This window comes from Eutrema salsugineum, unplaced genomic scaffold (genome assembly GCF_000478725.1).
Source record: "Eutrema salsugineum unplaced genomic scaffold, Eutsalg1_0 scaffold_6, whole genome shotgun sequence".
NCBI lineage: Eukaryota > Viridiplantae > Streptophyta > Magnoliopsida > Brassicales > Brassicaceae > Eutrema > Eutrema salsugineum.
In genome coordinates this window covers 11,074,247-11,095,392 of record NW_006256547.1, presented here as the reverse complement: position 1 = coordinate 11,095,392, position 21,146 = coordinate 11,074,247, and the positions used below count along the sequence as shown (strand labels likewise).

Below are 21,146 nucleotides of genomic sequence, written 5' to 3'. Positions count from 1 at the left end.
GATTTATTTAATTTTGATACATAATATTTTTATAATAATATATTTTCAAAAAATCAAAAACTAACTACTGATTAATTACTAATTAATTATCAATTTTTTTCATTAATGGCTAGGCGCATCTCGAGCCCAACTAGCGCTTAGCGATATTTTGAACATATCGTAGGCTCACTATAAAGAACACATAGTGTTCTAAGTGAAGAAGACTTACTGAAATATCTGATTTTTGGCTCAACGCTGAATATGATTTGAGTTATTACGGTGATGAGAAACCTGAAAAACAAAGACATGGTTGAGAAAGTTCATCTAACAAAGTCGTTTTGTGTTAGCTCAAAATCAAATTGCCGCATTATCGAAGAAATGACGTCGTTTAGCGAAAAGGACACCGTAACTGAATAAGCAAAAGAAAAGAAGAGTTGTAAATCCGATCTACGCCAAACACCCAACGACGACGTTTAATGCTCCGAGCCTCTTCTCGGGTCTCCGACTCTCCGGACATACCTTCTCTTCGTTCTTCTGAATTAAACCAGCGATGATAAGTCAAAGACGAGAGACTTTGTAATCTCAAAGAACCAAAGCTTCATCAATTGATTCTTCTTCTCCTTCAATTTGATGAGACAAACTTATCCCGACACTTCCTCCCCTAACCATGACTTCTCCTCGCCTTCCGTGAACGATGCCAACGGAGACGGCGGCGACGCGATCTTCGCCTCCGGCGGACCTGTTGTTCCATACCCAAACGAGATGCGGGAGGAGGGTTTCCAACGCCGCCGGTCAGTCTTCCATTCTCCGTCTCTGATTGTGACTATGGTAGATTCCTAGTGTCTTCTTAGCTAGGAAATTCTGGGCTTGTATCATTCAAGCATCGATTTGATTATGCGCTCTTCCATGAATCGATAAAACTATTAGATTGTGGTGGTTATTTAGTGAAAGTAATGTGTATTTGAAAAAAAGAGTTGAAGTTGCTCGATTGCAAGCCTCTGTGATCTGATTAGGATTGAGAAAGAATAGTAGCATAGGATTGGCTAGCTGTTGATCAGTGGGATATTTATTTTTCAGCAGCTGCACAATTATGCCCTCTGGTTGCAGTATCAGGGCTCTCTGGATAGTCAACAATCTGGACGCTGTTGTTTTCTCCAGGTCTGATTTAAAGTCAACCGATTTCATGCCTGTTTCTTTCTTTCAACATCTCTATTCTTAATTCTACTCGTAATTGCAATGCAAATTCAGGAGATTTTCCGTCGTTGAGAAACAGTGGTGCTCTGCTTTCAAGACGGAGAACGGAAACGGTGGCTTGGATCTTCCTCGACTTCCGACTGATCAACAGCTCGCCAATGCTTTTGCTCTAAGAAAGAGAAGGTAGAATTTCTCCAATGCTGGATTTGTTCTGCTTCTTATTTTTCGTTTTCTGGAAATGTAAAATGTATTGCTAATCCAATTAGGGAAGGCTCTACTCGTGGATATGGCATACGTGTAGCTCAATCGATCAAAGGATCGGATTCCTGGATTGATGATCCCATCACTCGTCATGTTATCAGCCTTTGTTTAACCGAAGAAGGTGATGATGAATCTAACAAAAATGAGAGGGATATTCTTTGGCCCATTGTCCTGCACACCAAAGCCCTCTATTCCATCCTTGTCTTGCCTTTGGTTGAACCAAGGGAGATGAAGGAATTCGTCAAGTTATGTATGAGACCTGATTGCGGACCAGCTGTGGGTGAAGATCTGAGTTTGTCATCCCTCTTGCTTAACATTTCATCCATCACTGGGTACTTATAACTTCATCTCCTTTCTCAAGCTTATCACTGTGTTGTGTTGTTTTTTTTTTTTGGTTTCATATGCGTATGAAATCAGTGCTACGAGTACAGACGATGGTAATGCTGGGTTTTTCATCTCTCAATTTCTTGGATAATTTATAGGGTAGTAGTTATATGCTTTTCATCTAATACGGCATAGCCTAAGAGGCGGATGTTCAATCTCGTGGTCTTTTTTCACTCCTTGATTGCATTCTTCACTCATGCTGTAGGGCTTTCATGGTGGCTCATGCGTTTGGTGACATCATTTCTGGTGATATATCAGAACCTGAGGTTGTTGTGAGTGCGTCACCATCAGTTGGGGGATTGTTTGATTCACTAACTGGAAGCATTGGTATCTCATCAAGGCCAAAACCCGTAGCTGCACCCGTTGCATCTTCTTCCCTCTCTGGAGCACCAACAACTGGAGCTGCGGCATCAGATGCTACCAAAGCAGCTCCATTGGATAGAGATATACTTAGAAATTTTATTGCTAGTGCTATGCCGTTTGGTTCGTTCTTTCCCTATCTCATAGATTGTTTATTTTCTTACTTTTACCAGACCATTTGTTCCCTATTTGTCTGGTGTGAAACCATGACATCCTTTAATCAATTTTGTAGGTACCCCATTAGACCTCAGCCTTTCTAATATATTTGCTATTAAGGCGAATGGATTTTCCTCTGCCGAGCCTCCTCCTCAAGAACTTAAGCAACCAGCATGGAAGCCATACCTGTATAAAGGAAAGCAAAGGCTATTGTTCACAATCCATGAGACGGTTAACGCTGCATTGTACGACCGTGATGAAATTCCTGATAGTGTATCTGTCGCGGGACAGATAAACTGTCGGGCAGAGCTAGAAGGACTGCCTGACGTGTCGTTTCCTCTAGCAGGGTTGAGTACAGCCCACATTGAGGCTATATCTTTTCATCCATGCGCCCAAGTTCCAGCACATGGGATTGACAAGCAGAACATCGTTTTCCAGCCTCCCTTGGGAAACTTTGTTCTCATGAGATACCAGGCGGGTTGTGGGCTTGGACCACCAGTGAAAGGGTTCTATCAGCTGTCAATGGTCTCAGAAGACGAAGGCGCATTCCTCTTCAAGGTGCGCCTCATGGAAGGTTACAAGTCTCCTCTGTCAATGGAATTTTGCACTATTACTATGCCCTTTCCACGGAGACGGATTGTGGCATTTGATGGGACTCCATCAGCTGGGACTATTTTGACCACGGAACACTCTGTTGAGTGGAGGGTTTTGGGCACTGGACGTAATCTTTCTGGAAAAAGCCTTGAGGCAACTTTCCCTGGGACAATTAAGTTTAGTCCATTACAGAACAAGAGAAGAGGAGACGGAGATGATGAAGAGAGCGAGAGTGAGAGCGGTGAGGGTACAGAGAATGTGATGAACGTGGAGGAGTTATTGGTGCAGAAAATGAACAAGGATCTCCCAGCAGTTGAGGTGGAGGAACCCTTCTGCTGGCAAGCCTATGACTATGCTAAGGTATGCATGTCATTTGCTTGCCTTTTGAGATCTTCTGGGCTTGGTTGTTGTTCAAATATGTCTTGTGGTTTTCCAGGTCTCGTTCAAGATTGTAGGGGCTTCTGTATCTCGAATGTTAATTGATACGAAATCGGTAAGCCGGTTAGGTGATTAGGTTGCAGTGTTAGCCTCGGCTTTTACAAGTTAACAAGGGTTCTTACGCTCTGATCATCGCCTCCCTTTTGTTTTGCTAGGTCAATATCTACCCAACCACAAAGTCGCCGGTCGAGTTTTCTGCTCAGGTAAGACACTGTCAGCATAAAAAAAGTAGTATATCAGTTCCTAGGACTAAGAGACATGGAAATGTTTGAACCAAGATATATGATAAATTGAGGCTAAAATGTATGAATTACATAATAACAGGTGACTTCTGGGGAATATATATTGTGGAACACACTGGGGAAGGCTCCATCAGCCGCTGCTGTGTAATTAATTCCCATATTTTTTTGGATTTCTCGAGTTTGTAATCACTAAAAGTATGAAAGCATTGATGGTCCTTTCTTTTCTTTTTTTTGCCGCGTAGTGAATCTGTATATTGTTGTTGTTCTTCACAAAAAAAAAAAAAAAGATGGTGTTTTTCTAGCATGGAACATGTGACAATAAGCCAATAAGGCACTATTGTGTACAGTCCAAGAAGGAAAGTGCCCCCTATGTGAAATAAGTATATGGTATGTCCAACTGCTAAGTAACTACCAATAGGTTTGGGTATTCGGATATTGGGATTGGATATTTCAGATTTTAAGTATTTTGGACTATCGGGTATTTTTGAAATTCTGATCGGATTTGATTAGGTATATGATCTGCTAGTGAAATTTCATAAAATAAAACTCATTTAACTGCTTAAGCTCACCAAAAAAATAATAGACCATTAGTTTTCAAAAAGAGTTTGAATGACTATGGTAAGTAAGAAGATTAGTTGTTGTTACCTTGACAGTTCCATTTTATCTTTTTTTTTTGGTTCAAACCCCAGACAGCTCCATTCAATCTTAAATTCTTAATTTTAATTTTAATTAAAGATTCTTCTGACCAAACTAATATTATAGGTTCTAAATTTCTCTCTCTGTCCTTTAAATCTTTTTTGTCTTTTTTTATCGTGAAAACGTAATGTTTAAATTAATGACTTTAGTTTAATGCAAACACAAACAAAGGTGGACAATGAATAACTTACGTTTTGGGGTCAAGTTGTGTTTTGAAAATTCACCAATTTGGTCAAACAAGAAAAAGAGGAGATTTTTTAGTCTCCGTCTTCCCTCCGGCTCAGATCTACGGCTTTCTTCTCCAACCCTTTGTCTGAATTTTCTTTCCGAACCGGTTCTGCTCTATTTCTCGTCGAGAGAGAAATGAATCTGCCGGCGGTAGGAAATGGCTATGGATCGAGTTTTCCGGCTGTCTCTGTCGGAGACAAGAGGAACAAGTATCAGAGAATGGACTCCGACGCGGAGGGAACTCAATCGCAGAATCATCGCGACAGAGAGACCAGAAGCAACAGAACCAGAAAATACGTTATGGCCTGCGCCTTTTTTGCATCTTTGAACAATGTTCTTCTCGGATACGGTGAGCTTATAATTATCTGAATCGGGATCGGATTCGGATTTTTCTTTTACTTTTTGGCTTACGAAAGGCGTCCTTTGTTTTGGTTGGTATCGTGATTCATGTCCAGATGTTGGGGTAATGAGCGGTGCGGTGTTGTTCATACAGCAGGATCTCAAAATAACGGAAGTGCAGACGGAAATCCTCATCGGCAGCCTCAGCATCATCTCTCTCTTCGGCAGCTTAGCCGGCGGCAGAACCTCCGACTCCATCGGCAGGAAATGGACCATGGCTTTGGCTGCTCTCGTCTTCCAGACCGGCGCGGCCGTCATGGCTATTGCTCCTTCCTTCGAGGTTCTGATGATCGGAAGAACTTTAGCCGGAATTGGGATCGGACTCGGCGTCGTGATTGCTCCGGTCTACATCGCTGAGATATCCCCCACCGTGGCCAGAGGCTTTCTCACTTCATTCCCTGAGATCTTTATAAACTTAGGGATCTTGCTAGGTTATGTCTCCAACTACGCCTTCTCGGGGCTTGCCGTGCATATTAGCTGGAGGATCATGCTTGCAGTCGGGATTCTTCCTTCGGTCTTCATAGGATTTGCGCTGTGCGTGATCCCTGAATCGCCTAGGTGGCTGGTGATGAAAGGCCAAGTGGACAGAGCACGAGAGGTGCTCATGAAGACTAACGAGCGAGATGACGAAGTGGAAGAGCGGCTCGCAGAGATACAACTGGCGGCTGCAAAGACACAAGGCAGCGAGGACAGACCCGTGTGGCGTGAGCTTCTAAGCCCATCTCCTGCTGTACGGAAAATGCTCATCGTTGGTTTTGGGATCCAGTGTTTCCAGCAGATCACAGGAATCGACGCTACCGTCTACTATAGCCCAGAGATCTTGAAAGAGGCTGGGATACAAGATGAGACCAAGCTGCTAGCTGCGACTGTCGCTGTTGGGGTCACCAAAACGGTGTTCATACTCTTCGCCACCTTCATGATCGATAGCATCGGCCGTAAACCACTGCTTTATGTGAGCACAGTCGGAATGACTCTGTGTCTCTTTAGTCTCAGCTTCACTCTCACATTTCTAGGCCAAGGAACGCTTGGCATAACGTTGGCGCTTCTCTTTGTTTGTGGGAATGTTGCCTTCTTCTCTATTGGGATGGGACCTGTTTGCTGGGTCTTGACGTCAGAGATCTTCCCGTTACGGCTAAGAGCTCAGGCATCAGCGCTTGGAGCTGTCGGGAATAGGGTCTGCAGCGGTCTTGTGGCTATGTCCTTCCTCTCTGTGTCACGTGCCATCACTGTCGGAGGAACCTTCTTCGTCTTCTCCCTCGTGTCTGCGCTATCGGTTATTTTTGTGTACGTGCTAGTTCCAGAGACTAGTGGGAAGTCGCTGGAGCAAATAGAGCTGATGTTTCAGGTCGGGCTGGAAACGAAAGGCAGTGAAGTCGAGCTTGGGGATGCTGAGCGTCTTGTGCGCAAGGATCAAGGTTTTTGACTTTTGAGGGCAGAATTGGACATGTTAAAGAAGAAGAGGCAGAAGAAAAAAGATTCTCTATTGTGTTCTGTTCTTTTTTAGAGCCGATGAAAGTAAGACAGATCTTGCAAGTGAGTTTGATTGTGCACACTTTTAGTGAAAACAGTATGTATACCTTCTTCTAACATTGGAAGTGATGATTCTTGCTGTGTTCTTGCCATAGTAGTTAAATTTAGTCTTACCTCTATGAGAAGTGTACTTTGTTTTGATAGATGGGGACAACGATTATTATCATATCGAAGGATTGATGCAAAGATCTTTATTGTAGTAATCGAGGCTGCAAGCCATCATGGATTCTTATTTATGCCTTTTACATCTCACAGACGGGATTTTAGTTGGTACGTATTTCAACAAAACCTCGCACCTAGTCACATTTTGATGGAAATTATCGTTCAGTTTCATTGAAGTAAGTATATGTATCTTGTCGTTGTCATGCTTTTCTCAATCATTCTATAAACTGAGATTTTACTATCTCTTTCTTATGCAGAATCACTATTTATCGCATTTGCAACGGCTAGTGTTTTCGATATTTGATATGAGATATCTTTTGGCCATATGGAAAACAACACGAAACAGCATTGTGAGGGCTGGGAGACGCTGAGGCCTGAGCTCTCCTTTCCGTACAGCCACTTCTGTACGTATTTTATTTATTCTGCAAGTAAAAGCTCCAGATTCTCACAGAGATTTTGATGATTCTCTCATTGTAAGCTCCACAACTACATGCGCCAGATCGTCCTCGATAAGACGAAAACAGAGCAGAGATAGAAATATTAAAAATATTATGGTGTTAATTTAATAATTTTTATGTAAATTGTGAAGTTTTAAACTGTTTTGTTTTAAATCTATATACAATATGTCATATTTCAAAAACGTATTATTTTGTCAAACATTTTTAAGTTAATATACCCAAACCAATTAATTTTTTTACAAATTAATCAATTGCTACATTTTAAATATATTATTGACATGATGATAAAATATTATACATTCACTTTCATAAATCAAGAAGATAAACTTTTTAATCATTTTTCACTTTTTTCCCAATTATAGATGTATTTTTTTAAACAATTAAAAACAATTAAATTTAAAATTTAATATTTTTTCTTCTCTTGTTTAACCAATACAAATTTTTATTTTGATATATTAATTTAAAAAACAAACTAATAAATAAAATGTTTGTTTTGAGATTAATAACAAACTTTAAAATTGAAATCAAAACAATGGTTGAATTAATATGAAATGAATAAAATTACACAAACTTTATGAATTGAATATATTTATGTCAATTGGTTTTTTTTTTTCACTACCCATCTAGTACAATCACATTTGGTCCATCGTATTAGTGATCCGCGGATCACCATCGGTGAGCTCGTTATGATCGATTTGGGAAAAGATAACGCCTCTTGCTCGAACTCCTTGCGCAAAATTATCCGCCCGGACATTTAGATCCCTTGGAATATGAGATAAAGTGTTCTCTGAGAAGCTCTTTTGAAGGAGGCGAAAGGTATCTAGCTATGCATTAAAGGACGGCCAATCAGCTGGAACCTCAGTCATACGCACTAGATCCGAACAGTCAATTGGTTGTGTAAACTTTTAAATAATTTTTCAATGATTATACGTCATCTCTTCTAATAAGAATGAAATTTTGTTTTTCATTATGTTCATTATTATTATTGTTATATCTGTTTTTCATTGAATATATCATATTTATTTAATTTAATAATTTTTTATGATTACATTCAGTTTCATCATATCATTCTCACTTTTTCTAATTATAATTAAGTAGGCAAAACTGGTACATTTTAATACATACAAATTTAGAAAAATGAAATAACTAATTGAATAACTAAAAACTAAGAATTTTTACATTAATCTATTGCAATTCCAAGTCGAATATATATAATATAATTTTTTTGATCATTTTTGCATAATATATTACATGAGATTATGTGGAAATATGTTTTGCATATATTAAAAATTTTAAATAATTATTATTATTTGAAATTCTTGGTGAAAAACCTTATAATCAAGTAACCTAAGTTTGTATAAGTAGCATGTATTTTTAATAGAAAAAAAATTAAATTTGTAAGTTAGAAGAAATTTTAATATCATGTTGTTTTTTCTGTTAATAGAGATTTCTTTATTTTTAATTTATTTTCCTAATCATAATATTAGAATTATAAAACTTTTTTAATTTACAATTTTGATATATATAAACAAAATTAAAATTTTAAATACTGATAAGGATGTCTTGATAATAATGTATATTTAACTGTTATTAATAATAGAATAATTTTAATTAACAATTTTTTCTATATTGTTTGTATTAACAATGTAATTTTATAATTTAGAAACTTTTTAATTTTAGTTATTAATGTGTATTAATAAAATTGATCTTTTAAATATAATGTGGATATTCTAAAGGCATATAGCTTCAACTTTTATTTTGTATTATACATTTTTTTTAATGATATAATTTTAAAATTTGGAAATTCTTTAATTTTAGAAATTGATGTTGATAAATAAAATTAAACTTTTAAATCATATGTGGGCATTTTTAGCGGCATATAACTTTAACTTTTATTAGTAATAGATTTATAAATCAAAGGTGGAAGATCCCACACGAGGCCCATTGCGGCAAATGATTTTGGTCTCTCCTCCTTGTTTTGAGGCTTACCGAATGTATTCTAATGCTGCTTAGTCAGCTAATTGTAATCTTTGTGGTTCAGGTTGAGTTGTTAAAACCCCATCAGATGTTATGTTATTTCAAAAAATTTCTTTGGGTACCTCAGTCTCTTTCGTCTTAATGAAGAAACTTTTTTTCTATTTTCAGTGCTTCGTTTTTCAAAAGTGTCGCATATCAATCACTTGACATGATTCTCGGATTATTTGAAATTTATCATTCTTTTTAAATTCGGTGGCAAAGATTTGGAGATTTTACACTCTCTTTTTAATGACTCATTCTTAAATGAAATCTGACTTTATTTTTTTTTTCTTTTTTTTTGAAATGGTTGAACATATAGAAAAAAAACTTAAAAATTATTATAGTTATGTGACAAAAATTTGGATGCTACTGTAAGAGCCTCTAAATATTGTGTATATATATCTAATTTGAATTTAATATTTCTTATGTTAATATTATTTATTTTAGTTTTTAATATTTATTTATCTTTAAGAATTTTAAAAACAATAATTAAATTGGAAACTCTTTAATTTTCAATGTTGAGGTGGACCAATAAAAAAATTATACAGAATTCTTTATTCAGAAATAATATTAGAATTTGTAAACTTTCTTAATTTTCTTATTCAACAATAATATTAAAAATTGAAAATTTTCCTTAATTTTGAATGCTGATGTGGACCAATAAAATTAGTCTTTTAAATCCTATGTGGACCTCTTAAAAGCATATAGCTTCACTTTTATTAGTATAAGATGTTATGAGTCGAAATTTTAATAACACATCATTAATAATAAAATAAGGTTGTTTTCAAAATTGCTTGCAAATTAATAGGGTTAATATAAATGATCAAAATGATAAAACCAGTAACAGAGTACGAAGTCTGGCTTAAAATTAAGTAAATATATCCATTATTCTGCCATATTGTAGGTTGTATTTGATTTAAATAAAACAATCATTTAAAACTAATTACACTTGGGGTAAGAGAAAAAAGAAGAAAAAAAGTTTTTCACTAATTGTTACGCAAAGTGCTTGGTTTACATATTTTTTTTTAACAAAATTCATCTAAGAAAAAAATATATAAAAACTATCTTGCGCGCAGCATGAGTCAAAATATATTCGTACATGTTTTGGCACTTAACTACATCATAACAACTCCCTTGGGCAAAGTCTATAAAATTATATGGCTTCTAGAATACCTATTCCTCACCCGCATATCACACTATCGATTGAGAGACCAAATGTGACTTCCGATCGTAACATAAACCAGTCAGAAGGTCTGCATAGAGTAAGCAATGAAAAGAGAGTAGGAGAACACTTATCCTTTGGTCCTCACTCGATTCTTCTCTCTCGCCATTTGTCATCTTAAAGCTGAAATCAACAGGACTCTTAAAATTTTGGAGGTAAGGGCAATCGCGATTGAGAAAACTCCACGCGTGTTGTGAGATGTCACTGAGACACCTCAGAATCTGCCTACAGTTTTCTATGATTTCACTGTGTGAATTACCGGTTTCCAGCATAAGACATTTGGTGCATTTGACATCATATTCTCTATAGGATTCCATCGAAAACTTCCTGGCCAGATCTAACAAGGATTCTCCAGCACTTTTCCAGAAATTTGCGGCGGAAATAGCAAAAGAAGGTTCTGCGGAGAAGAGATGGTGAGAAACACCTGAAAGAAGGAGAGAGTATGCTGCACTTATCCTGCTCATGTCAAAAGCCTTCCTCATATCAGCTTCAGAATCGACCGAACGGATTCTGTAAGCAGTAGCCAGAGTAATGTAGGCATGAAGAGCGACATGGTGACTCGGATGTAACCGCAGATGTTGAGATGGCTGTGAATTTGTTTTGATCTGGATACCGTGATGCAGCACACTCTCAATCTTTTCACAACATGTTTCGGGATTTATGTTGTCTAATAGAAAATCGCCTATGGCTTCTTCGATGTGATCAGTCATCTTTCTCACTGCTTCATCTTTGTTGGTGGCTCCGTGATAATGGCCAACGGTTGTTTTTTCAGGCTCCAACGCAACAAATCCCTAGATAGACGCATTATAAACATTAGCTATTTTAAGGAGCTATCTAAACAAAGTTGCTGTACCTGCAACGTATAGACAAAAAAGATGATTACGCAAACAGATTAATAAGTTGACAATTGGATAGCTTTTGATCTGAAATTACGGCGACTGAGCAACTACACCAAAAAACAGTGATAGAGGAGTAACTTTTTACATGTTGTGAGGCCTCTGTTGTATTGATACCTCTAAAATAGAGTCCACATAATCCGGAGGTGATGCTGTACATCGTCGACAGCTACATATAAATCGATATTTCGACCACAAATCTGACTGCCTCAGTCCCTAATGATAAAAAAGGAACACACTTTTTAGACAAGATAAACCATGTACCTATGAACCTATCTACATAGAAGGATTTCTCAAAAGCATATGAATTTGGAGAAACAAGAGAAACTCAATTCTCGGGTTTCTCAAAAACGAACCGTCGGTTGCATTAGGTCGATATATGATATAGTAATCTCCTCACCACTCTTGATCCTCTTGATACTTCTCGCAACTACCTTTGGACCATATCTCACTGTTTTTCCTGTACAAATTATTAAAAATAAAATGGACAAATATAAAAATTGATATCTTTGTAACATTCAAAATGAAGACACAACCTTCCCAGAGGGAGGTGATGCGGCTGCAAACACCAATTTGTTCCTGCAAGAAGCAAAAAAAGCTCTTCAATTTCTAAGTTGTATAGTGTCAAAAATGAGAATGTATGTGTCTTAGGATAACCTTCTCTGTGTTGGTGGTGTGAGGAAGCATTTTCGGATAATCCTGAAACGACGGCGTCGTGGTGCTGTGAGGAGAGATCACGAAACGGTAACAGGCGTTTGGAGAGCAGCTATGGTTGATCCAGGAGAATCGCGTGTCATAAACTGCGATTCCTAGAGCGCGTCCGGAGCTATCTTGCAGCTCTACAGCGTTCGTTAGCACAGAGCAGATAGCCGCTTCCTCTAACTCGGTGTTTTTCCGATCAGACCTCAGAACGACAGCGATGAAATTGGCGGCGCATTGGATAGCGACAGAGAAGGAGGAATCAGCCATTAGGCGGTGGTGATTGGTAAGAAGACCACCGAATCGGTGCGGCAACGAAGCAGCGACGACGGCGTAGGAGGGGATGGAATTGAGGAGACGGAGGGCGGCTCGGATGTCGGAGGAGAGAATTAGGGAATGGTCCGGAATTATTTGGGAAACGATGGGAGAATCGGTGAGAGAACAAGCGGCGGAGCAGTAGAGAGAGGCCGGAGACTGCGGTGGAGCTGGGGAAAGGAGAGAAAAGCAGCAAGAGCAATGAGAGGTGAAGAACGAGTCGTAGAGAGAGAAGGTGAGAGGAGAGAGCGGCGGGAATAAATCTACGCCGATGCCGATATCATCCGCCGCCATAATCTCCATCTCCGGCGATGTCGTCACTGGTTCAATTTTTTCTGGCTTCACTATGACGTTGTTTTGGAACAATATGAGGAAGGATATCGGCTGCAACCTACGTCGTTTAAGGATATCCAGGCTATATTAGTTTTTTTTTTTTTCAGGTAAAATAATTAATTCAATATTTTTCTTAAGTCAAATCGAATGTTATTATAATGAGGCGTTTACAAGTTTCTATTTACAAAATTTAGCACTTTACTTTTAAGTAGCTTTTTTTAGTGCAAGTTTGTGAAACTCCAATGCAATCCTTACCAAGACGATAGAAATACTGGTTTAATATAAGTGTGTATACCGGTTCTTGTTACAGCATCTCACTCGAAACCCTTTTTAAGTCATTTTTTGGAAGAAGCAGTTCTCCAGTCGCCATATTAGAACGTTTTCATTTCCGATTAAGATATTATGATTGATCTAAATAAGGAACGTTAGATGAATAATCGTTAGACATCTATGGGTCGCTACAACAGCGGGATCGATTCGGCGTATCTATTCCGAGTATCGATTAAATTTGCCGGCAAGATCATTAATGTACTAAGCGAACGGCGGCGGCTATTAATTATGGTCGTTGATGTAACTTGTGTGGTCTAATATGGCCGGAAGCTTTAGTCAAAGTTGGGGGTCAGTATTGATTATTAAATTGATGTAACTTCTTTGAATGCTTTGTAATCTGATAAAGTGTACGTATCCATGTGATAGATGGCTACGACGAAAATGGTAGTAATAGTCAGGTGGCGTGTACATCTCCATGTAACGAATTAGGCTGTTATGCATAGAAAACTAATTAATCTGTTATCAAGTGTCTGTAATTGTATATCCACACAATCATTACGTGTGCATGCCAAAAGGTGTGTAGACATGTGTACCAGACCATATTAACTTTATGAGTCCATGAATAAATGGATAGTGATAAATAGGTCGTTAGTAAACGTTAAATATGAATTTGGCAGAATTATGGACATAGCCACAAAGTCATTATCAATCCGGCTAAACTATGAACATATGAATTGTACGAATTTAACGTGCTATGGACATGGCCGCTGCGGATATATATGGAGATATCCACTATACATCACTGTATAGAGACAGTGGATATAGCCAGTTTCATAGGAGACTAAACTATGAATAATGTGATTTTTAATACGGCAACGAGCAATGTGATTATGGAAAAACTATGGACATAGCCAGTTTAACAGGGGTTAAACTATGAATATCGGGTGGATGTATACAAATAATTCGTCGTAACTTGAGTCTGAGTGTGTGGACACGTAATTTGTTGTTATACTACATATCCATGTGGTTAGTGAACGTGAATTGTGAATTTGGCAGAGTTATGGACATAGCCACAGAGTCATTATCAATTCCGGCTAAACTATGAACGTATTAATTATACGGATTAGACGTGACCATTTAGATTTATGGATATGTATGACTGAATACAAATACAACATTTTGTAGTGTGAACTTTGGAAAATTATGGTCATATCCTTTTCATACTCACGTTTTAACTTTATAGATATGTACGTATAGATAGAATGTAATCATGTTTTATGATACGTTGTGAGTATATCTGGGTATATCCATTACACGTTTTTGCATTGGAAGACATCCTAAAAGATGTATAGAGACAATGAATACAAGACGGGAAAAGGTCAACGTGAATTTTGAAAATCAATGTGAATTTTAGCATGTTTAGATCAGTAGGACCACCATGCAATGCAATTTTTTCCCTCATTATGGATATATCTATAGGATTTATGAAATAATTTCCCGGAATATGTAAAGGGTATATCATATGATGGGTATTAATGTGGTCTAGATGGAAAAATGATTTACGGAGCATCATTGTGTGTATTTTGGGAAACGATTTTGGGAAAGAGTATGGATATACCCACTTACGTGTACATATTGATTTTGTGGGAGTGGATAGTAAGTGATGAATGGAGACTATGAACATCAGAAGACAAAGTGCAAGTGATAATTTCGTAATCGCATATGGATATACCCAGTTGGCTAAGTGATGGATGGAGCATAAATGGGTGTGGTGTATTTGGTGTGGATGAACAACAAACTTAGCGGCATATGGATTCATGCCGGTGTCGTACCCAGATTTTTGCCTTGTTTGATTCATACCCAGAATCATGCCGATTGCGTATCCAAATGAATTTTTTTTTTATTGGAGTATTGTTCGTACCCAGATTCTGGTGAGGTTCGGGGGTCACTGACTCAAACAGAAGCAATTTAAAAAAGAAATATGACGTTTAAACTGAAATAATTAACAGGAAATTCAAGTTTAAGGCATCCCATGAGAATAAAAAAATTCAAAAATCGAGCCTATGATCAATATGTATCGAAATTCCTATAATCTCAAAAAGGAAATGATATATTTTCACATCGGAAAAGGAAATAAAAGCTCAGCGAGACTAACAAGGGAGGAAGAGAGGATAGTCCGCCAGACGGAAGGAAGTAACACCGGAGGCGGAGCTGTTCTTCTCATCGTCGCCACTGGCGGTCGCGTGATTATTTCCTCCACCGTCGGAGAAAGCCCAGAGAGGTGAGCAAGGCTGCTCAGAGGAAAAGGAGACGAAAATCAGAGATATCATGCGACTGGCTGAGGAGAGGTAAGGGATCTGATCCAGCGGCCATGAACCGTCGAGATCCAAGTCATCAACATCCATCAGAAGCTCCCTTGACCTTGACGCTTGAGGAGTGACGCCGTTTCTGGCGGTATTATCATCGGGCTCGCACATTTTCTAGCTGGTTTCTAGAATTTTCTCGGGAAAGTTTTCGTCTGCAAGTTCGATTCGTTAATCTCTTTTCTTCGATTGGATAGAGAAAATGAACGAGAAAGGTCAAACAAGAGGACATATCGGTGGAGGACATGTATAACAATTGAACTGGGTGTCGATGGTGACAGTTTTTCTATAAAGGTTATTCTTCCATTCCGAGACAACATCAATTCATCGTATAAATTACAGTTGTCGGTTTATATTGATTAATATTAGCCGGTTTAGAATGTGAAAGTTAATAAGGGGTTCATGTTGTCTTTTCACTAGGCAAATTGTTAAAAAAGTGCTACTCATAATGAAAGTACCAAGAAATGTAAATATAAACTCAAAAAGAACTAAGCAGTGTAAATTTCTCTATTATAATTCTTGATGATTAGAAAGGTCACATGTTATGAAATTAGTATTAGTATAATAAACATAAAGAATTATAAAATAGCAATACTATTTGTTTGTTTAGCTTTCTTTGTATTAAGGCATAGAGCTTTTTTTATGTAGATGGTTTTGACTTTTACCTTCAGTTTTTTAGAACTTGATAATATGATATTACGTGGGGATCCACGCCAAGCGCAATGCGATATATACAAAACTAATTACAAAATTATAGAAATCGAATATTGATAAGTATAGTTTTAAGAAAATATTCCTTTTTTCATGTCATGTCAAAAAGTTTTGCTTAAGAAAATAATCTATTGGGAGACACATCGAAAAAAAAATCTTAATCAGAAATATCATTATCTTTATAGCTAAAAAATATTTATATTTATCAGTGGCACAAATAATCCATTAGCTGGCACATCAAGAAGGAAATACTTCATACCAAAAAAAAAAAATCAAGAAGGAAATACTGATCAGAAATATTATTATCTTCCACTTCATCTACTATATATTAGTTTTTTTCTCCGATTTCTTCTTATGATTATTATTTTTTTAATTAGATTTTTCAGTAGCTATGATCCAAATAGACCAATAAGTTTTTAAAATTATTCTTTTCATCAAATTTCATTTCGATTATGAAGTCAGTTAATTCATTCGCTAAAAATCAAATATATTATACAATAACATAAAAAGTATCTAGAGTTTCGATTACTCATTTCTCTCAAGATATACTTATTGTTTTGAAATGAAATGTTTTCTGCCAACATTATTAATAAGACACCAAAAATACTTCATGTTCATCAGCAACAACAAAATTTATTGCTTATATGAAATTTTTTTATACACTCAATCCGTATCTTCATTTACATATGATTGCACACAGTGTTTCTCATATGGGGTTGTATCATCGATAAATGAAATTCATATTGCTCGATAATTTAATAAATAATTTTTTGTTGTCTCAAACATTGTAATTACAAACGACTATCTCTTTTTATCGTCGGAACTCTCTTCCTGTTTCGCCAGAATTGTTTCTCTTTCTTGTCGGTTCTTATATTTCTCCTAAGCAAGTACGAAATCACTTATTAAAATTGTAGATCTAAATTTGAAAACAATAATGCATTAAAAAATATATTATATAGACTACAACATAGTTTTTTAATTATATATAAAAACTATTATTCAATATATCTTATCTCCGATTAAGAATATTTAATAATAAAAAATTGTTAAATTATGTTCTTTCTCACTTTTTTCCTTTTCTCTATCGTTTTTCACTTGTTTTTCTCATGATCTTTGCCTTCTCTGACTTTTTATTTCTTTCTTTTTCTTCTTCTTAGATCTCTTTTTCATTATTGTTGTCTTCTTCATATTCTATGATTTCTTTATGGTTTTTCTTTGTCTTATTCTTCATTTCTGTCTTCTTCAACTTCTTATTTTTCATCTTCGGGCCCTCTTAGTATTTTTTCTTCATCTATGTTTATTTTTCCCTGTCTTATCCTTCTTCCAATTCGTGTAATAATCCAATTTTCTTCTACTTCTACTTTGTCTTTTTCTACTTCAACATCTTCGTCTCATCTGTCTTTTTATTACTTTTCTGGTTATTTATTTATTTTTTCTTCGTCATATCCTGTTTTCATACTTCTTCTTCATCCATTTTGGATTTTTCTTTTTTATTCCTCTTCTATATCTTTCAAATTCACTTATTTCTCGTCTTTTTCTTCTCTAGCTTATTATTCTTTCGGGTTCTCTTCTTCCTTTTCCTGCATTATCTTCTTCTTCTTCTGATTTGTAACCTTCTCCTTCACCTTCCGATCTTTCTTTTACTTCATCATCTTCGACTTCTTCTATCTTCCTTCATCGTCTTCTTCTTTTCCTATGATTTTTTTTTGGTCTTAGAATTTTTCTTTGTCTTCTTATACCGGTTTTATTCTTCTAATTCTATCCCTCTCTCTTCTTATTCATGATCATCTTTGTCTTTCCCATCTTTTTATACTTCCATGTTTTTATTCTTCCATTCGACAAATCAATTAGCTTTTATTCTTCCATCAGACAAATCAATTAGCTTTTTCATCAAAACATCAACCATCTTTACAATTCCAAACAAACTTAGAAGGTATTTCTGAATAATGGAGACATATAAGCTTCGGGAAACATACGATTACATTCCAGCCAAGAAAAAAATTTATCGGTCGATTCTGACTATCCAAATATATATGTATAGTCAGAAAACGAAACCAGCATTTAAGGAAGATTAATGTACAGCAGACCATGAAAACCCTAAAAAGATGAAAGCAAATTAATTAGCCGCATCAAAAAAAAGGAACCACATGCCATTGCACATGTAACATTAAAACAACTAAATGGACCTTCACTATGTTCTTATTCTTCCTCAGCTTCATGAAAGGTAAATGTAGCCGGAGAAGTGATACAAAGCAAGGACCATTTCATAGATACATGTGTTTCACATACTTACTAATACTTACATAATTCGCTAAGTACCCCCTCATAATATGATATCCATTTTTGTTTGCTGCTGAAAACATCAGATCCTTTCATACTTTTGAACAATAAAAAAAAAGTTAATTAACTCCAAAATGTGATTTACGTCACAAATATTCCAACTTTTGTTTTCCATAATAATCATGTAGCTTCATATAAACAAAATGGAACTAAATTGTTTCATTTGAAGTTGAGTACTTTTAATATATTTGCATCAAGTTCTAGTTTGAGTTAGTATTTGTTAGCGTATAAAGCACTCAGTGATAATACAATGTCATAAGAGATTATAAGATCCAATCCAACAGATATGATTAACTCTCTTGGAATCAATGTAACTTTTCAAAGATCCAAGTCTACTTTAAAGAGGTGTTATTGGGAGGTTAATTTATGAAGATTTTTAGAGTTTAAGATTTTATGGTTATTGGTTTGTGAATTTTTATATTCTTAATAGATTTAACTGTTATTCGTAAAAATCAATTGTTATTGGTTTGATGATTTCTATAATCTAATCAAAATCTATTGTTATTAAAAAAATTTGTATTTTAATGATTCTATGATTCTGCTATAATATAGTGTTATTGGGATAATGATTCTTTATAATTTAACTCATAAATCATGATTTTCAAAATACTACTTTTATCCCTTGGATTCTCTAAGTCTGCCATATCAAATCTATTGTTAAATCTACAAAAAATTTTGCAACTTTTACAAATCTAACAAAACTCTTGAAGATTTGACAAATTTCATGACTTTTAAAATCAACCAAAATCTTTATAAATCCAACTCCCAATAACTCCCCCCCCCTAAATTGGCTTTTATAAAAATGGTCCTTCTGAAATACCCTACAGAGAGACATCTTCTAAAAAGAGAGCCCTTCCATGTCACATTCTCAACTATATTATCTCAAAATCACAAAATAAATATGGGATCCACCAAAGTATCCAAAATACTTTTATGAAAAATGATTGATTCACATTCTGTTGCTTGGATACTTCTAGTTTTCTTAAAGACTCTCTAATTACTTCCAATGTCTCCTACACCAAAGACAACACCGTACTCATCTCTCCTCTCTTTTAAAGCTGTCATGACATTTTCTTCTGGTCTCGCTAATACCAGCCTCAAACACAACATGTTCATATCTCAATCTGTAATGATTGCATCAAGATTCATAGCTCAAGCTGTAAATTGACCTTTGATAGCATTAATCAAACTGTGTAGATCGAAGTTCAGACATTGAAAAGATAAAAAGTGTGTGCTCTGTTTTATATTCTTATCCTACACTTTGATAGATTTTGTTTTTATCCAGTTGGATTCTATCAAATGGCTAAGATCACTGACACCAGCATATGCCCTTGCAGAGTTTGTTCTTTAAAAAAAAAAACCATTTCTTCCACAGAGTTGTGCTGGTTTTTTGTGAAATTTCATCTGATCAATTAAAAATTCTCATTACATGTTTTTTTTTAACCTTGTTTTAGGGTTTGTTCTTTCCCAAATTGTGGCATTAGCCCTAGTATCCCTAGGTGTGGCCATCACGAGGGTAACCGATCTAGAATTAAATTTGTTTTCTGCATTGGTTGCTCTTGCTTGGATTATACTAGTGCCATCAAAAAAATCCTCTGATCTAATCTTCAGCAACAATATTATTGGACTGCCCTAGCGTAGGAATCTCTCTCTCTTTACTTTGATTGAGGCTTAAACAATATAGGTCTCTTAAAATAATACTCTTTATACTGAATGGAAATTGATGTGGAAGACAACGCTGTTTACTGTCTTCTTCTTGTTGTCTCTAATGCCATGACTTAACCCACCTGGAGTTGTGCTCTTCAAATGGGACTTGGTTAACACCTCTGCAATCCTCGTCTCGACTTTGCTCGTTTTCTTCTCCAGCCTGCTCGGGAAATGGCTCTAGAACACAATTTCGGGAGGTACCTCTCATACGGAGTTTCCATTGTTGGATTCTAGGATGCCAAACCCATTTGGATGGAAACTCGGTATAAAATAGCAACTGTGCTTCTTGAGACATTTGATTGCATTTCCATCCAAGTCAAAAACTTGTTATGCTTTTCCTATATATTTTTTGAGTTACCATTGTCAAACCACATAATTTGTGACGAATGGAGATGGTAAGGTAAAACGTGATTTCCTACTAAAAAGATCAATATAATGAATTAGAGTGATCAAAATAATAAATTAGAGAATTTGTGAGTAGGATAGTATAACAAGTTAACTAATTTTTGTATTTATAAAAAAAACTAATTAACAATAATTCTTATTTACAATTACCTGTTAGATCCATTGGAATATATGATTCCAAAACTTCGAGTCAATCAGCTATTGTTTGCGGGATGAACTCTAGGTTTAAGGAAAACAATAAAGAAGCTCAGGTCAATCTATATTTACGAACAATAACTGATTACTCCTAAATGTAATTACATACGAGATATGATAGCACATTTCCTAAATATCTTTTTACGAACACGAATATATAAAAAGACGTTTACGAACAATAAAGAAGAGGAACACGACCTAAGAAGACAGTGACAGTCGTTGTATATTAAAAAAATATGTAGACGATATGGGTATATAACTATATATAGAGTAGGATAAATGCTTTAGGGTTTAGGGTTTCTATGTTGGTGGCCTATTTAACAGATTCAGTGACTATGACCGAGAACAAAATTGTTGGATTGTGAACAAATTCGATGGGCCCATGATCGATAAAAAAGTCATATCACATATATTGACATGTAGGATTAATAATTGTCCTATCAGAACTAATTAAAACGACACATAATTTTTTTTAATAATGACACATAAGCGAATCGCTGTCGAGACGACACATAGGTTAAAAAAATATATAGACGATACGGGTATATAACTATATATAGAGTAAGATAAATGCTTTAGGGTTTAGGGTTTCT

At 36.0% G+C, this 21,146-nt stretch overlaps 3 protein-coding genes across 7 annotated transcripts; 2 read left to right on the top strand and 1 right to left on the bottom strand.

The window, feature by feature from the left end:
- Nucleotides 1-344: 344 nt before the first annotated feature.
- Nucleotides 345-3,909, top strand: LOC18012155 (AP-5 complex subunit mu). 2 transcript variants are annotated; one of them, XM_006395932.2, is made up of 9 exons: nt 345-770; nt 1,060-1,137; nt 1,228-1,356; nt 1,440-1,766; nt 2,024-2,301; nt 2,411-3,288; nt 3,365-3,421; nt 3,522-3,569; nt 3,691-3,909. In XM_006395932.2, exons 1-9 carry the CDS (start codon nt 610-612, stop codon nt 3,754-3,756), a joined length of 2,022 nt encoding a protein of 673 aa, XP_006395994.1. In that variant the 5' UTR covers nt 345-609; the 3' UTR covers nt 3,757-3,909. The 2 variants fall into 2 exon arrangements, with proteins under 2 accessions (XP_006395994.1, XP_024007387.1); XM_024151619.1 differs by having other exon boundaries at nt 1,057-1,137.
- A 581-nt stretch (nt 3,910-4,490) lies between these two features.
- On the top strand, nt 4,491-7,176 carry LOC18012192 (probable polyol transporter 4). 3 transcript variants are annotated; one of them, XR_002897640.1, is made up of 4 exons: nt 4,491-4,881; nt 4,988-6,464; nt 6,662-6,731; nt 6,881-7,176. XR_002897640.1 is itself a non-coding variant. In XM_006395931.2 (2 exons), exons 1-2 carry the CDS (start codon nt 4,668-4,670, stop codon nt 6,352-6,354), a joined length of 1,581 nt encoding a protein of 526 aa, XP_006395993.1. In that variant the 5' UTR covers nt 4,492-4,667; the 3' UTR covers nt 6,355-6,564. The 3 variants fall into 3 exon arrangements, 1 of the variants encoding a protein (XP_006395993.1); XR_002897641.1 differs by having other exon boundaries at nt 6,662-6,799; XM_006395931.2 differs by lacking the exons at nt 6,662-6,731; nt 6,881-7,176 and having other exon boundaries at nt 4,492-4,881; nt 4,988-6,564.
- A 2,959-nt stretch (nt 7,177-10,135) lies between these two features.
- On the bottom strand, nt 10,136-12,610 carry LOC18012430 (protein SET DOMAIN GROUP 41). 2 transcript variants are annotated; one of them, XM_006395929.2, is made up of 5 exons: nt 11,873-12,610; nt 11,752-11,794; nt 11,572-11,675; nt 11,333-11,431; nt 10,136-11,110 (listed from the first exon to the last, which is right to left on the bottom strand). In XM_006395929.2, the coding sequence occupies exons 1-5, from the start codon at nt 12,530-12,532 to the stop codon at nt 10,289-10,291; spliced, it is 1,728 nt and encodes a 575-aa protein (XP_006395991.1). In that variant the 5' UTR covers nt 12,533-12,610; the 3' UTR covers nt 10,136-10,288. The 2 variants fall into 2 exon arrangements, with proteins under 2 accessions (XP_006395991.1, XP_006395990.1); XM_006395928.2 differs by having other exon boundaries at nt 11,572-11,666.
- Nucleotides 12,611-21,146: the final 8,536 nt, after the last annotated feature.

What these genes read in the sequence shown, in the direction of transcription:
- LOC18012155 (XM_024151619.1), top strand. Translation starts at nt 610, where the DNA reads ATGAGACAAACTTATCCCGACACTTCCTCCCCTAACCATGACTTCTCC. An exon ending in AACATTTCATCCATCACTGG is followed by an intron (nt 1,767 to 2,023) that starts GTACTTATAACT and finishes CTCATGCTGTAG; the next exon opens with GGCTTTCATGGTGGCTCATG. An exon ending in TGTTAATTGATACGAAATCG is followed by an intron (nt 3,422 to 3,521) that starts GTAAGCCGGTTA and finishes TTGTTTTGCTAG; the next exon opens with GTCAATATCTACCCAACCAC.
- LOC18012192 (XM_006395931.2), top strand. Translation starts at nt 4,668, where the DNA reads ATGAATCTGCCGGCGGTAGGAAATGGCTATGGATCGAGTTTTCCGGCT. An exon ending in CAATGTTCTTCTCGGATACG is followed by an intron (nt 4,882 to 4,987) that starts GTGAGCTTATAA and finishes ATTCATGTCCAG; the next exon opens with ATGTTGGGGTAATGAGCGGT.
- LOC18012430 (XM_006395929.2), bottom strand. Translation starts at nt 12,532, where the DNA reads ATGGAGATTATGGCGGCGGATGATATCGGCATCGGCGTAGATTTATTC. An exon ending in CATCACCTCCCTCTGGGAAG is followed by an intron (nt 11,676 to 11,751) that starts GTTGTGTCTTCA and finishes TAATTTGTACAG; the next exon opens with GAAAAACAGTGAGATATGGT. An exon ending in ATGTGGACTCTATTTTAGAG is followed by an intron (nt 11,111 to 11,332) that starts GTATCAATACAA and finishes GCGTCTATCTAG; the next exon opens with GGATTTGTTGCGTTGGAGCC.